General features: G+C 43.4%; 1 protein-coding gene across 2 annotated transcripts in view; it reads right to left on the bottom strand.

Annotated features, from left to right (window-relative positions):
* Nucleotides 1–14,035, bottom strand: part of NCAPH (non-SMC condensin I complex subunit H) — a 35,502-nt gene that overhangs the window by 13,879 nt on the left and 7,588 nt on the right. For both annotated transcript variants that reach the window (XM_063078822.1, XM_063078824.1), the window contains exons 6-9: nucleotides 13,529–13,653; nucleotides 8,525–8,714; nucleotides 7,265–7,356; nucleotides 6,237–6,442 (exon numbers count right to left, since the gene is read on the bottom strand). In XM_063078822.1, coding sequence (XP_062934892.1) covers nucleotides 6,237–6,442; nucleotides 7,265–7,356; nucleotides 8,525–8,714; nucleotides 13,529–13,653 — 613 coding nt within the window. The remainder of the gene's footprint in view (nucleotides 1–6,236; nucleotides 6,443–7,264; nucleotides 7,357–8,524; nucleotides 8,715–13,528; nucleotides 13,654–14,035) is intronic.

The following is a 14,035-nucleotide window of genomic DNA, read 5'->3' as shown; positions in this document are numbered from 1 at the left end:
GGCGGGTCAACTGTCACTCCTCCACACCCTGGACTCCGGCCCCCAGTAAACTTCCTGTTACTGGGAGGCAGATACCATCTCTGCTGCCACCAGTTCGGAAAAAAGCCTAACCAATTCCTGGTTGGGAATAGTGTGGTAGGAGAGTTCCCAGGTCCAGTTGAACCTGCCAGAGAGCAGGCTGCAGGTGGGCACTAGATTCGGTCTATGCCGGGGGGATACAAAGGTGAACAAGACCCGAAAAAGATCTACACAGTGCTACAAAGGCACCCAGAGAGACCAGTCGCCTGTGCCTAGCAGAAACCTGGTAGACTTCCTGGGCGAGGCGGTGCTGAGCAGGGTCTTGAAGGTCCAGCTGATAGAAGAGGGGCGCAGAAGACACGCCCCAGCCCAGCAAAGTGCGCACAGAGTGGGGAGACGTGCGACCTGGGAGGAAGAGACTTGACAGAAACCACACTCCCGGTGGGGTCGCCACTGCACGATCCAACAGCCTGGGCCAGAGCACACGGAACAGGGAGAAGTCCTGCACAGGAAGTGAAAGCTCAACAGAGATCACACACCCTGTGGTACGTGATCCACCAGCCCAGCAGAGTCCAAGCTGACCAGAGAGGTGGCTCCCCGGAGAAGCCCAAGACCCGAGGCAATCACACACACAAGGCACTAGAGGCCAACTGAGCAGTCACGGAGGGAGCCATACGAAATTGGCAACCACAGCAACATCCTAGTTAGTCATTAGTCTCAAACCGGTGGTCTGTGAAACCCCCTGCCACAATGAATAAACACCAAAAAAAAGATACCAGAAATACAAAAAATCAAGAAAGTACACCACCAAAAGTTAATAAATTTCAAACTCTAGATCCTATAGAACAAGAAGCCACTGAAATAACTGACAAGGAATTTCGAGTGATAATTCTAAGGAAACTGAATGAGATACAAGAAAACTCAGCTAGACATCATGATGAAACGAGGAAAAGTATACAGGATCTGAAAGAGGAAATGTACAAGGAAATCAATGTCCTGAAAAAAAATGTAGCAGAACTTGCTGAACTGAAGAAGTTATTCAGCGAAATAAAAAACACAACAGAGAGTTTAATCAGCAGGCTTGTCGAAGTTGAAGAGAGAACCTCTGAACTTGAAGATTGGCTGTTTGAAATAACACAAGCAGACAAAAAGAAAGAAAAAAGAATCAAGGACGTTGAAGAAAATCTGAGAGAGATATCAGACAACCTCAAGCGCTCAAATATCCGAGTCATGGGTATTCCAGAAGGGGAGGAAAATGGAGATTCCATTGAAAACATATTCAACAAAATAGTGGCAGAAAACTTCCCAGGTATAGGAAAAATCACAGATCTTCAGATCCAGGAAGCTCAACGATCTCCAAACGTATTCAACCCAAAAAGGCCTTCCCCAAGACATGTCATAGTCAAATTGGCAAAACTCAGAGACAAAGAGAGAATCTCAAAAGCTGCAAGAGAGAAGCGTCAAATCACCTATAAGGGAGCCCCAATCAGGCTAACATCAGACTTCTCATCACAAACCCTAAAAGCTAGAAAGGAATGGGATGATATTTTCAAAATACTAAAAGACAAAGATTGCCAGCCAAGAATACTCTACCCTGCAAGGCTATCCTTCCGAAATGAAGGGCAAATAGTATATTTCTCAGACAGACAAAAACTGCTGGAGTTCACTACCACACGACCACCCTTACAAGAAATCCTCAAGGGAGTACTGGGTTTGGTTCCTGAAAAATAACTACCACTGCCATAAAAACCCAAGAAAAATCAATACCCACTAGTATAATAAAAATGGCATCCATGAAGAGAAAACAAGCGAACAAAAACACTATCTACAACCTAAGGAACCAACAAACACAGAAACCAAACAGTAAATCAGAAAGCAAGGAACAAAAGACATCTAAGACAACCAAACAACCAATAAAATGCTAGGAATAAATCAACACCTTTCAATAACAACTCTTAATGTAAAAGGCTTAAATTCCCCAATCAAAAGACACAGACTGGCTGACTGGATCAAAAAGCAGGACCCAACTATATGCTGCCTACAAGAGACCCACCTCACCCATAAAGATTCACACAGACTAAGAGTGAAAGGATGGAAAAAGATTTACCATGCAAACAGAAAAGAAAAACGAGCTGGAGTAGCTATTCTTATATCTGACAAAATAGACTTTAAACTAAAAACCATAAAAAGAGACAATGAGGGACACTACTTAATGATAAAAGGACTGATCCATCAAGAAGACATAACAATCATAAATATGTACGCACCCAATGTTGGAGCAGCCAGATTTATAAAACAAACTCTATTAGACCTAAAGAAGGAAATAGACACTAATACCATAATAGCAGGGGACCTGAACACCCCACTGTCAATATTAGACAGATCATCTAGGCAAAGAATCAGTAGAGAAACACAAGATCTAAACAAGACTCTAGACCAATTGGAATTGGAAAGCTTCTGCACAGCAAAAGAAACAATTAACAGAGTTAAAAGACAACCAACAGAGTGGGAGAAAATATTTGCAAAATATACATCTGACAAAGGATTAATATCCAGAATATATAAGGAACTCAAACAACTTTACAAGAAGAAAACGAGCAACCCAATTAAAAAATGGGCAAAAGAGCTAAGTAGGCATTTCTCTAAGGAAGATATACAAATGGCCAACAGACATATGAAAAAATGCTCAAAATCACTCAGCATCCGGGAAATGCAAATCAAAACCACATTGAGATACCATCTAACCCCAGTTAGGATGGCTAAAATCCAAAACCCAGCTATCCTACTGTTGGGAATATACCCAGAGGAATGGAAATCATCAAGTCGAAGGTATACCTATTCCCCAATGTTCATCGCTGCACTCTTTACAATAGCCAAGAGTTGGAACCAGCCCAAATGTCCATCATCAGATGAGTGGATACGGAAAATGTGGTACATCTACACAATGGAATACTACTCAGCTATAAAAACGAATGAAATACTGCCATTTGCAACAACATGGATGGACCTTGAGAGAATTATATTAAGTGAAACAAGTCAGGCACAGAAAGAGAAATACCACATGTTCTCACTTATTGGTGGGAGCTAAAAATTAATATATAAATTCACACACTCACACACACACACACACACACACACAAACCGGGGGGGGGGGGGAGAAGATATAACAACTACTTGAAGTTGATACGACAAGCAAACAGAAAGGACATTGTTGGGGGGGAGGGGGGAGGGGGGAGGGAGAAGGGAGGGAGGTTTTGGTGATGGGGAGCAATAATCAGCCACAATGTATATCGACAAAATAAAACTTAATAAAAATAATTAATTAATTAATTAATTAATTAATTAATTAAAAATAAATTATATATATATATATATATATATATATATATATATATACTAAAAAAAATGCAATTTCTAGCCTGTAAGACCGGGTGCTATATAACAGATGCCTAGCCTATGTTAGTAACAAATGTTATCACATTGTGAACTCTAGATCAAGAAAGAAGATGGTTTCAATTCTCAGAGATATTCTTCTGTAAAAGTTCTGGTGGTTGTTTTGGGATGGGAACTTATAGGCAAAGGTATAAAGAGCTTGGCTCCTATTCCTGAAAATCTGTGGACCAGGGCTGGCCAGAGGCTCTTGTAGGCTTCTTGAACTCTGGCCATTCAGTAATTCTTTCAACACACAATGTCCTGTGGCAGGTGCCATATTGGTTCTGACCTCACAACTCTACAATTTACCTAATCCACAGTTTACCCATTTCTCAAGCCCTGTCCCCTCCGTCAAACTTGTCCAATCCCCTCTGCAGGAACTCTTTATTTCTTCTATCTCCTCCCCCTCAATATCACAGGGCCCCTCCTTCAATTTAGCCCTAGGTCAGCGCCGTTTTATATCAAATACCAGCAAGCTGAAAGTCTCCTCCTAGCTGGCTCTTAGCATACCAGCCAGCCCCCAGAAAGAATGTTTCATTCTTGCATGCACGGAGTAGGCTGTGCTCTGGGCCCTGACCCCTGACCAGGTCTTTAACAGCAGTAAGCACTTTATAAAATCACACCCACACCACAGAAGGGTCAGCTTGAAAACCATTGGCCCTACCGCTGCAGAAGAGGGAGTCACCTAAGCTGCCCTTAGACACCAAGCACTTTCTCATTAGAGTCCTTATTAACTAATGTATGTGCATAGTTGTCAAAGGGACCAATAAAACATGACATCCTACATAACACTGATGGTTACCATTCAACATTGCCCTCATCCACTTTGAGCTAGAGGCCCTAGAATACAGTGGTTTTTAACCCTGGGTACACAATGCAATCACCTGGAGAGGTATCAAAAAGTGGTGATGCAGGTGTCTATCCCCCTCCACTCCCAACATTCTCAGTTAGGTGGTCTAGAGTGGAGCCTGACATCCGAAGCTCATAAGATGTAGCAGGACTCGTCAAAGGTGCTGGGCAACAACCAACTCCACCCCATAACTTAACCTCTCTGAGCCCCTTTCTTCATCTGTAAGATGGGGATAACAGAATCTGATACACGGCTATTGCAAGGATTAATTAATTTTATATATTATATAAATTATGGGAAATAATATGTGTAACGCACCTGGAATAGTGTATGGCACAAAGTCAGAATAACAAGGAGCTCAATAAATATGAGATATTACTGCTATCATCTAGTCCAACTCTTTGTTATATGGACGAGAAAACAAAGACCCCAAAAGGTGATGACATTGCCCCGCATCTCATAGCCCTCCCTAGCAGGGTCAGATCCAGTCCAAAAACACTCCCTGGGCTCCAGGAAAGGCCAGCACCATGCCAAGGGGAGTGGATCGAAGGATGGAGAAAGCCCGAGGCTACAGCTGCAGCCTCCTGCCCTTAATGCACTCAGCAGGACAGAGTTGAAGATTTTGTTTTTGGAACTGGGGAGAGCAATGGAGACATTTGTTCAAAATGACCAGCAGAAAACATCTTCTAAAAACAGAATGGAAGCCACTGAAGCCATTTGTTATTGTCAGTCCCTTGGATGTCACCTCACTGATTGGGAAAAGTGACAGCGCTTCCCTGGCATTTGAAAATAATAAAAGAGTTCATCCCACAGAACTGCCTACCATTTCTCACTTCTTAGAAGACAAGAGAGGAACAGGGCAAAATCATGGCTATGCACAAATCAGGAGAGGAAGGTGCTAATGGGCCTAAGATGAGTAATTTTGCTTTGAGGTGCCAATGTTCAAACCCCCAAATTTCTACTTGGATTCTAAGAGACATTATCAATCTAATCATCTCCCACATGGCCAGACAAATTGAGCTCAAGACAGAAATCTCTTATCCTGGAGACGTTCAAGCAATGCTCTTGAAGGGATTTTTGCCATGGTGGGAAATTACACTAAACAACTTCTAATGTTTTCCCCAAACTAATCCAGCTTAACTGTCCCCAATCCCCAGTTTGCAAAGCTGCTGTTATATAGACACTGTTTGCTCTAATCTCATGGAATCACCTACCCCCAGGCCCATTCAAGACCTTTAAAACGCCCTACATACTGAACGGTTATAGGATCCTGCTTCCAAATCATATTCAGAATTAAAACAAAAATAATCTATTAAGTACATATAATAAAGGCCAACCAAGTTCTGACATTTTTCTTATGATGTTTACTAGGGTAATAAAAAATTTAAATTACTAAAGACCAATTCTCCCTCCTCTCCCCACAAAATGCTCATTTCTCTATTTAGTTTTCCTCGCTTTGCTCATCCCTAGTCTGCCTATCTGGTAACCCAGCACTGCCCAGCCCCCCTCTCTGCTTACCCTCCAGGCAGGCACCACTTCTTTCTGTAAGGAACACATAAGCCTGTATCTGTCTATAACTGATATGCAGTGATACCGCCAAAAGCCAGACTATATGCAGTGTGTAGAAAGGGAGCACGCTCTCTGCTACCAAAATGCAAGTGGTAACGACAGCCACCTACTTCAGCAGGTCTCAGGTACTCTTCCCAGAACTTTACATTGTTCTAATCCTTAAAAACTCCTGCAACATCATGTGGCTGAGCCAACATCAAAAGCCAAGTGTGAGTCCACCACGAGTCAGAATGGCTTGGCTGATGTATATAACACAGCACACCAGCCCAGTCAATCACAGATAAAATTAGATCGCCCAGCAGGAAATCTGTTCAAAACTGATGGAAAACTCTTACGAAAACATTTTCTGTGACCCTGAGAGCCTTACTGGCAGCTTTGAACTTGGCAGGGCTCCTTCCAGCTCCTGAACTCTTCGTGGTCCCCAGCTGTGGTGTGGTCAGGCTCGTCGTTGGCATCAAAGTCATCCTCCAGGGGCACATCAGGGAAGTCCCCACAGTCACTCTCCTCAACCTCGGCGTTGATGTCGAATACCTGGTCATTCTTCTTAAACTTGTCTACTAGGGCCGACACAGACTGGAGGGGACGAAAGAGGGTTCTCTAGTTCTCCCTATTCCTATAACAACCCCAGTTCACCGCTGGAGGAACAGCCTTCTCACCCTGAAATCCCAGTTTCCAGCCTTCTTTTCCCCTGCGCCACCTGTCCCACCCCTGCCTCCCAGAGGCAGCAGTGTTCTCACAATAGTACAGTTTATATTGTTTATATTAGGAAGTTTATATTGTGCACACAGGATGAAGCTGTATTGTTGTCAGACATTTTGTAAAACATGAAACAGGAATCTGCATCCATTAACTACATGTTTAGAGAAAACAGTTTTCCATAGAGACCATTTATTTTGGGAGTTCTAGTAAGTAGGCTAAAGGGGGCCATGCTAAAAATATACAGAGGAAAGCTTTACATGACAGTTTCCCAGGAAACTCTGTGCCAAGGGACTCAAACCCAAAGAGCAGGAAATTCCTCGAGCTTGACAGCAGCCTAAGAGACCAGAGGCCACTGGGACAACCATGTTCGAGAGTAAATCTGATAAAAAATGTTCACCCATAAATGGCAGGGCCTCCTTACCCGAGGGAAGCAGAAGATGGGACATGAAGCTGATGCCAGAATTCATTTAGGTGTATAATGGTCCTGCTGACATTCACAACCCAACTCCTACACCCCCCAGGTTTTTTGTCCCTATAGAAGCGCCAAAGAAAATATTTTCTGTACTCCTGGCTAAATAAAAGTGATGCCACGGTTCTGGTTCCCATTGGGCAGAACTAATCTTGAGCCATTTCACTGAAACCATGAGCCTTTGGAGAAATGCCCAGAGCCCTTATAAGTCCAAAATTTGACCACACCTCATTATGTGTTTCACTGTCCCATTTAGTAAACTGGAACCCGGCCAGGGAAGGGCAGATCTGGCGATCTTCCACACACTGCTGCAAGGGCGCTGGAGAGGAGAGCAAGATCACAATGTGAGATTAGAGGTGTGTCAAGTACATTCCTCATTCCCTTCAGAATGACACCAAGTGGCACAAGAGAGATGAGAGGCACACAGTCACCTCCCTGTTCTCCATCAGAGGCTCAAGTTTCAGCAGTGGCTGGCAGCCAACCTCTGTGTGCTCTACTCCCCTGGGAGCCAACAAGCAGATGCAAAGGCCACACCCACACTGGAGTTAAGCTACACACTATCATTCCGAGAACAAGGAAGATGCTAGAGGAGAAACCCAAAGTATAGATGTTGAACTCTGTGCCCTATGTTATAATTGGGAAATCAAAAACCCTTAAAGGTATGCTAAGTACATAAGCAATCATGTAACGGTACTTATTTTTAGTCTCATACTAAACTAGCTACAGATCACAAACCTCAGAGGATTAGAGCCCCAGTTGAGAGCATAAACTTGGAAAACAGATTGTTAGCACAAAACAGTTATATGAAGCAAAATTTAGGCAAGAATGGAAAGGACAGGCATGGGTACCGAAACATCTGCATGGCCCTGGAGGGGGGATCAATTTCACCCAACATGTAAAAATGATTACACACAGCATAGATACTGCACTGCATGCACGTGGCCTTCACACCTGCCTGGGCCTTATAACAACGTCCTCAGAAGATCCCCAGAGTGGGTGGAGGGGTAGAGTGGGAGGAATGTTACAATCTTTGCCATGCCAGTATAAGGGGACTGATAACAGGACAGATCAGTCCTTAGATTGCCACAGAGTAGTCTGAGAAAAATTCACGATGCCCTTTTCTCCTCAGGACCCCTGGATTGGTAACAAATAAGAACAAGGCTTCTCTGGCTAGACAAAGGTCTCTTTGAGCCCTTTCCCAAGTTCAAACTCTGACACTACAGGTGGGCCCAGGGCTCCAATTGTGACTGTGAGAGCTGGCTGAGGACAGTGGGCACCTGAGGTATGTGGCATGTATAGATCGGGGGCAATGGTTTACTGTTTTAGACTCCATGCTGCAGAGAGGAAAAAGTTAGTGGGTTGCTATGCACTCCCAAAAGGATACCCAATTTGGCATTCCAGAGAAAACTTCTGGATAATTTAAATAAGCAACATAAGAGCATGAAAAGCTTATTATACCTCTGGTGAAACGTATTATTTGTACTTACCTTTTAAATCTGTCATATCTACCCAGCCTAAATCTGGCAACTCGAGAGGTTCTCCAGTGGAAAGAGTATGAACATCAGAAGGAAAAAGCAGCTCACTTCTGTAGTCATGGCAGTGGAGAGTAGAGAGAAAAACCCCTGCCGTGCTACACTCATCAAACGAGGCTGCAGTCTTCTGAAACATGGGATCGATCTGAATACAAAACAGGGAACCAAAGCATTAAAGCAGGTAGCCAAAGGAAATATAAACTCTCATGCATTGGACCCTATTCATTTGCAGGTGTAAAATACCGGATTGAGATGTCTCTGCACACGATCGAAAAGGGTGAGGCGTTTTCTAATTGATCAGGTAAAATCCCAGTTGAAAAGAAAGGCTGTACCTGGTCAAATGGATAAATGTATACTGCTCAAGAAGACAGTATATGGTGACAAGTGCACACTGGGTCAGTCTGTTAGTTTACAATACACCTGGACACATATCCTTCTGCTGGACTCCTTCCACAAGTCACTGTTTTTAAATGGCTATCTCTGAAATACCTGGTGCAGGAGAATGCTATCGCAACAAATTCTGTCGGCTTAAAAAGCCTGCGTGATGAAGCTAGTAACAAGGTTCTAGTGTTCCTCAGAACAGAAATATTCTCTAAGATTTGGAAGAACGTAACTGAGCCATCCAGGCAAAGGAGAGGCAGAGTCAAAAGGGCTAGATGGCTGGGTAAAACCTGACAGACATTGTAAGAAAGTCCCTAAGGCTGGGTCCGGGAGCAGGAGTGACAGTCACGTGACATTAAGCCCTAAGGCAGAAAAGGGCACCAGGCATAAGAACAGGTGCAAGGCAAGGCACATGCACGTGTGGCAAGAGGACCTCCTGAGAAAGAAGATAGGGGAGACAGGGTTGGGTATTGGGTTCACAGGTCTTCCTGATGCCTCAGGACACGGTTACTATGGAGAGAGGGGTTTGGGTATGACAGCACAGATGTGGCTCTCTGGCTCTTCCCTGGCCCCCTTAGCTCTAAAGCATCTCACCAGAACTGAACTTCTGCTCCTGCCTTCCCCATCAGTCTGTCTAACAATCCTTAGTTCCAGATTAGCACACTGTCCCCTGCACGTTCTCCCGTTTCACCAGCCCTCACACAGAAGCTACATAGCCTGGTAGATTTTCTTCCCAGTGCATCTCTACCTTTCCATCCCCAGTGCCACCAATACAACCCTTGTCTCGCCTCTCCCACTTCCTGTCCTAAAAATACCAATGTCATTACTCCCATTCCCTTCCTCAAATGCTAACCAGAATAATGTTTGCCCACCTGGATCCCTGGAACTACCGTCAGCATTTCAGAGTCAACATGGAAACTGTCCCCTGACCCACATTAAAGCTGAAAGCACTAAGATAACTTTCCTCACCTTTGTCTAGAACTATATCATGCAAATTAGACATGATATATATCCCTGAGTAATTCAAGGGGGAAATGAATTATTCCTGACTGCACAGTTTGGGCAGGTGAAACCTTTTGAAATAAGGGTCTACAGTAAGGAAGGAGTCACAGTAAAAGAAGGCCTAGGTGGACAACAGACTGTATGATAAAGACCAGGGTCATTCTAGGTGATTACTTATAAGTAAATCCTCAGCTCTAGCCAAACTTGTACACTGTCCAGCTCTCTAGAAAACCAGAACTCTCCTGTGCAATGGCCTTTGCTATGCCTCTGCCTAGGATCACCTCCCTGGCAATGCCCACCTGACAAACACCTAGCCTTCCTTCAAGACCCAGTTCAAATCTCATGTCTTCTATAAACTCTGACCCCACCCACTCTGTTCTCCTATTTTTGTGCATTGATCTTCCTTGCATTATATCTACTTGTGCTCTACCAGTATAAAGAACTGGAGCATAATCATGTTTGACTCATCCATGCAAGCAATTTGCACACAGTAGAGAGCTGTATACAAAAGAGATCAGCTCTTACACTAACAAGTGCTTGCAACTGGTCTAGACATACCCACATGACATCTGCTTTCTGATCTCCATGCCATCTCTAAGAAATTGGGAGTTCAATAAACAGTCGAAGCTTCAAATTATAAGTCTGTGACAGTCACTCCCTCTTTTTTATCTTTCATACTCTTGGTTATTACAGGTTTATAGCAGATTACAGAGCAAAAAAAGCTTTCCAGGATTGGCTCACTTGGCGTTTCTTCACCACACTATTGATTTCACTTGGCATAAATATACCACAGCCCGACAACCACAGGCTTAGAGGGAACAGCACTGCATGCTCTCTCCTGTTCTCTTTATAACCATGGGCATAGGCCAGCACAGTTTCTCTCAGGATACAGAACTTGGTTCACTGGTAAGAAAGAAGATGGCTGGAAAACAGAATTTCCAACGATCCTGTAATTAATAATCCCTAATTGATTTGAACATTTCACTACAGAACCAAAAGCAAAACCAATAAAACAGTAAAATAAGTTCCAGATTATCTGGGAAGAGGAGAAAACAGGGAGAACTGGCGGAGGGAAGGGAAGGCAGGATAGGATTTTATGGATCCCTATGACTAATACCACCTCAGATGTGCATATCACTATGAATAAAGCACCCTGACAAACTGATTCATTAATACAAACCTGTATGTGGGTGGGGCCAGCACTACTTGTTTTTACAGCGTTAAGACAGTGAGATTCCGAGCCTCTTCCCAGGTCACACAGCTAAGTTAGGTGAACCAGGATCTGTACTTTACACAGTCTTCCTCCACATCTGGTATCACCCTCAAGTGGACCCTAAATGTTGTCTGGCAATCAAGCTATATTTCCCTAGTCCATTCACTCACCTGCCTTCCTAGATGACTCCTTCCTACCTTTCTCTCTCCTCAAACCCCCAACACTTTCCTCCTCCTCAGCCGATGACCTGGCTTTCTATTTCATTGGGAAGAAAAAAAAAAGAGAAACACACCAGAAAAGAACATCCAGAAGGTCCTACGTGTGCACTCAAACCCCATGCCTATCAGCTGCAGGTGCTCCTCAGCCAAGCCTCACCTATGCTATCCATTCCTTTCTCTGATGCTCCAGGACACCACCCTAGCAATTCTCCTCTTTTCTACGTCATCAATAATTCCTTCTCCACTAGACCGCTACCATCAACAAGAAAATATGATGCTAATTCTCCCGTTTAAAAACAAAAACAAATCTCAATATTACTTTCCCCTCCATTTGCCATCTCATTACTCTGCTCCAATTTATAGCAAAACTCTTCAAAACTACCTATATTCACTGTCTTCATTCCTCTCCTCCCATTTGTTCCCATTTAACACGAAAAACTTCAAACCTACGAGAATATTGAAAGAACAGTAATGTGAATCTCTGTGTGACTTCTACCTAAATTCCCTGGTGGGTAATATTGGCACATTTGCTTTCTCCCTCTCGATCCCATCCCAGAACCTTTGGAATGGGATCTCATGACACTTTGCCTGTGTGCCAGTCATTAGCTATTGTCTCTCAGCTCCAAACCTACCTGTCCTCTGCTCTGTAATGCTAGGTCTGGGACATTTTGGCTTTGTCAGCTGCTCCTGGTTAGGCTCTACCAAAAGGGGGCACTAGAGGGAGACTGCCGGGCTCCAGGAGGGAGAAGGTACTTACTGTTTCCGGTTGGCTTCCTGTCTGAATGAGTGTTACTCAGCAGTGTCGCTTCAGCCCAGCTGTAGCAGGTCCCACTGTAGCAGCAGCTGAACCCAATTTGCAGTTCTCAAATTCACAGATCCAGCCTCATTGTGTGCCCCTCAGAGACATCAGCACCAGCCAGCATGCCCTCTTCAGAGGTCTGGGTCCTGGGACCACAAGCCCCTCCTCTAAACTCAGTGACACGAGCATCAGCCAAGCAGCACCCCTCCCTTGGAGGTGTGAGTTTCAGCTCCAGAGGACCCCCTGTCCAAGCTCACTGGTGGCCCCAGTTTGCCACATTTGACATGGTTGATCATTCCCCCTTCCTGAAACACTTTCTCATTTGGACACCACACTCTGCTCGTTTTCCTACCTACTGGATGTTTCTTCAGCTCTCTGAACTCCTAAGATTGGGGCAGCCCAGAGCTCAGTCTTTTTTCCACATATATTCATTCCCTTGGTGATCAATTCCAGTCTTGTGACCTTAACTGCCATTTATGAATGTTGTGGACGTAAGAGAAAAAAGTAATCTAGTCCACTGCTGGTAGGAGAGTAAATTGGTACAACCTTTTTATCGAGGGCAACTGAAAATGCATGTCTCAGAATTTTCTTATACTCCCAGAAGAGTGCAAAGATAGCATGTACAAGAATGTTCACTGAAACAATGTTTTTAATAACAATTTTTTTTTTAAATTGTAGCAACACTTGTTTGCTTTAAATTAACCGTGCTAATTATAAATGAGGCCTCCCACACCATTTCTTTAAGCAGATTCCTTAGAATTTGCTAGGTGGTAAGATCATTTAGAGCAAGGATTCTGGAGCCAGACCATTTAGTTTCAAATCTAACTCACTCACTAGATGTGTCATCTTACTTAACGGCCCTGTGCCTCAGTTACTTCTTCATAAAATGTAACTAGGATGTTGTGAGGATTAAATGAATTAATACAGGTGAAAGGCTTAGGGAAGCATATGGCACCCGATGTGTATACAATAAGTGTTAGCTATCATCACTACTGCTGCATGTACTAGGAAATAAAATTAAATTTTTCAGCCTGCTCTGTGGTGCAACGGATAGCACATTGGACTTCCAGCCAAGCCTGGTGTGGTCATTAAAATTAAGTTTTTCATCAACCAGATTTCTTGGTAATTTTCAATCTCTTTCTATTCAATCATTCTGAAATATTGAGGGACTTACCACCTTCAGCCTTCACTATAAAGCTAAGGGATGATAATGCAGACGTACCACTTGAGTATTTTACTCCCTTGAAACTTAAGCAAACACATACAAGGCGGGCTCAGCCCTACCAAGTTTCAGCCCCAGAGGTTCTGAATTAGTCAGAGACCACACTGTGCACACAGTTCCTCACCTCACACTTACGATCTGCTTCAGGGACATTGAGGTTGTTTATATTCTGCTCAATGGTTTTATATGAATGCTTCTTCTTTGGCTTTGGAGGCTTTTTGGTTGTTCCCATTTCAGTAGCACTTCCATCTAAAAGAAATAAAATTGTGTACTGCAAGGACTGCTTTGAAGCATGTGACTGAATTTATTAATTCCAGTGGTCATAATTTAAATGTGTGTAATTCTTTCAAAGCAACAGGCATATCTAATCTGCAGCTTATAGAGAAACCAAACTACTACATTGAGTATTTGGCTTTTAATACAAGTCAGTTTCCAAAGACTTCCCTAGCTGATGATGTTTACTTTACAATCTTGTCTAAATAAAATTTAAGAGTTTTTATAAGACCCTTCTCTTTTTGAAGAAAAATAACTCTAGTGTTTGAGTATCTTCTCATGTAAGACCATATATGATTCTGAAAATGTCCATGTTTTAAATGAGAATTGATTTCTTGTGACCTCATTCTGGTATATC

This window comes from Cynocephalus volans, chromosome 14 (genome assembly GCF_027409185.1).
Source record: "Cynocephalus volans isolate mCynVol1 chromosome 14, mCynVol1.pri, whole genome shotgun sequence".
NCBI classification, from domain to species: Eukaryota; Metazoa; Chordata; class Mammalia; order Dermoptera; family Cynocephalidae; genus Cynocephalus; species Cynocephalus volans.
The sequence above is the reverse complement of the archived record's forward strand: the minus strand, read 5'-3'. Positions and strand labels throughout refer to the sequence as shown.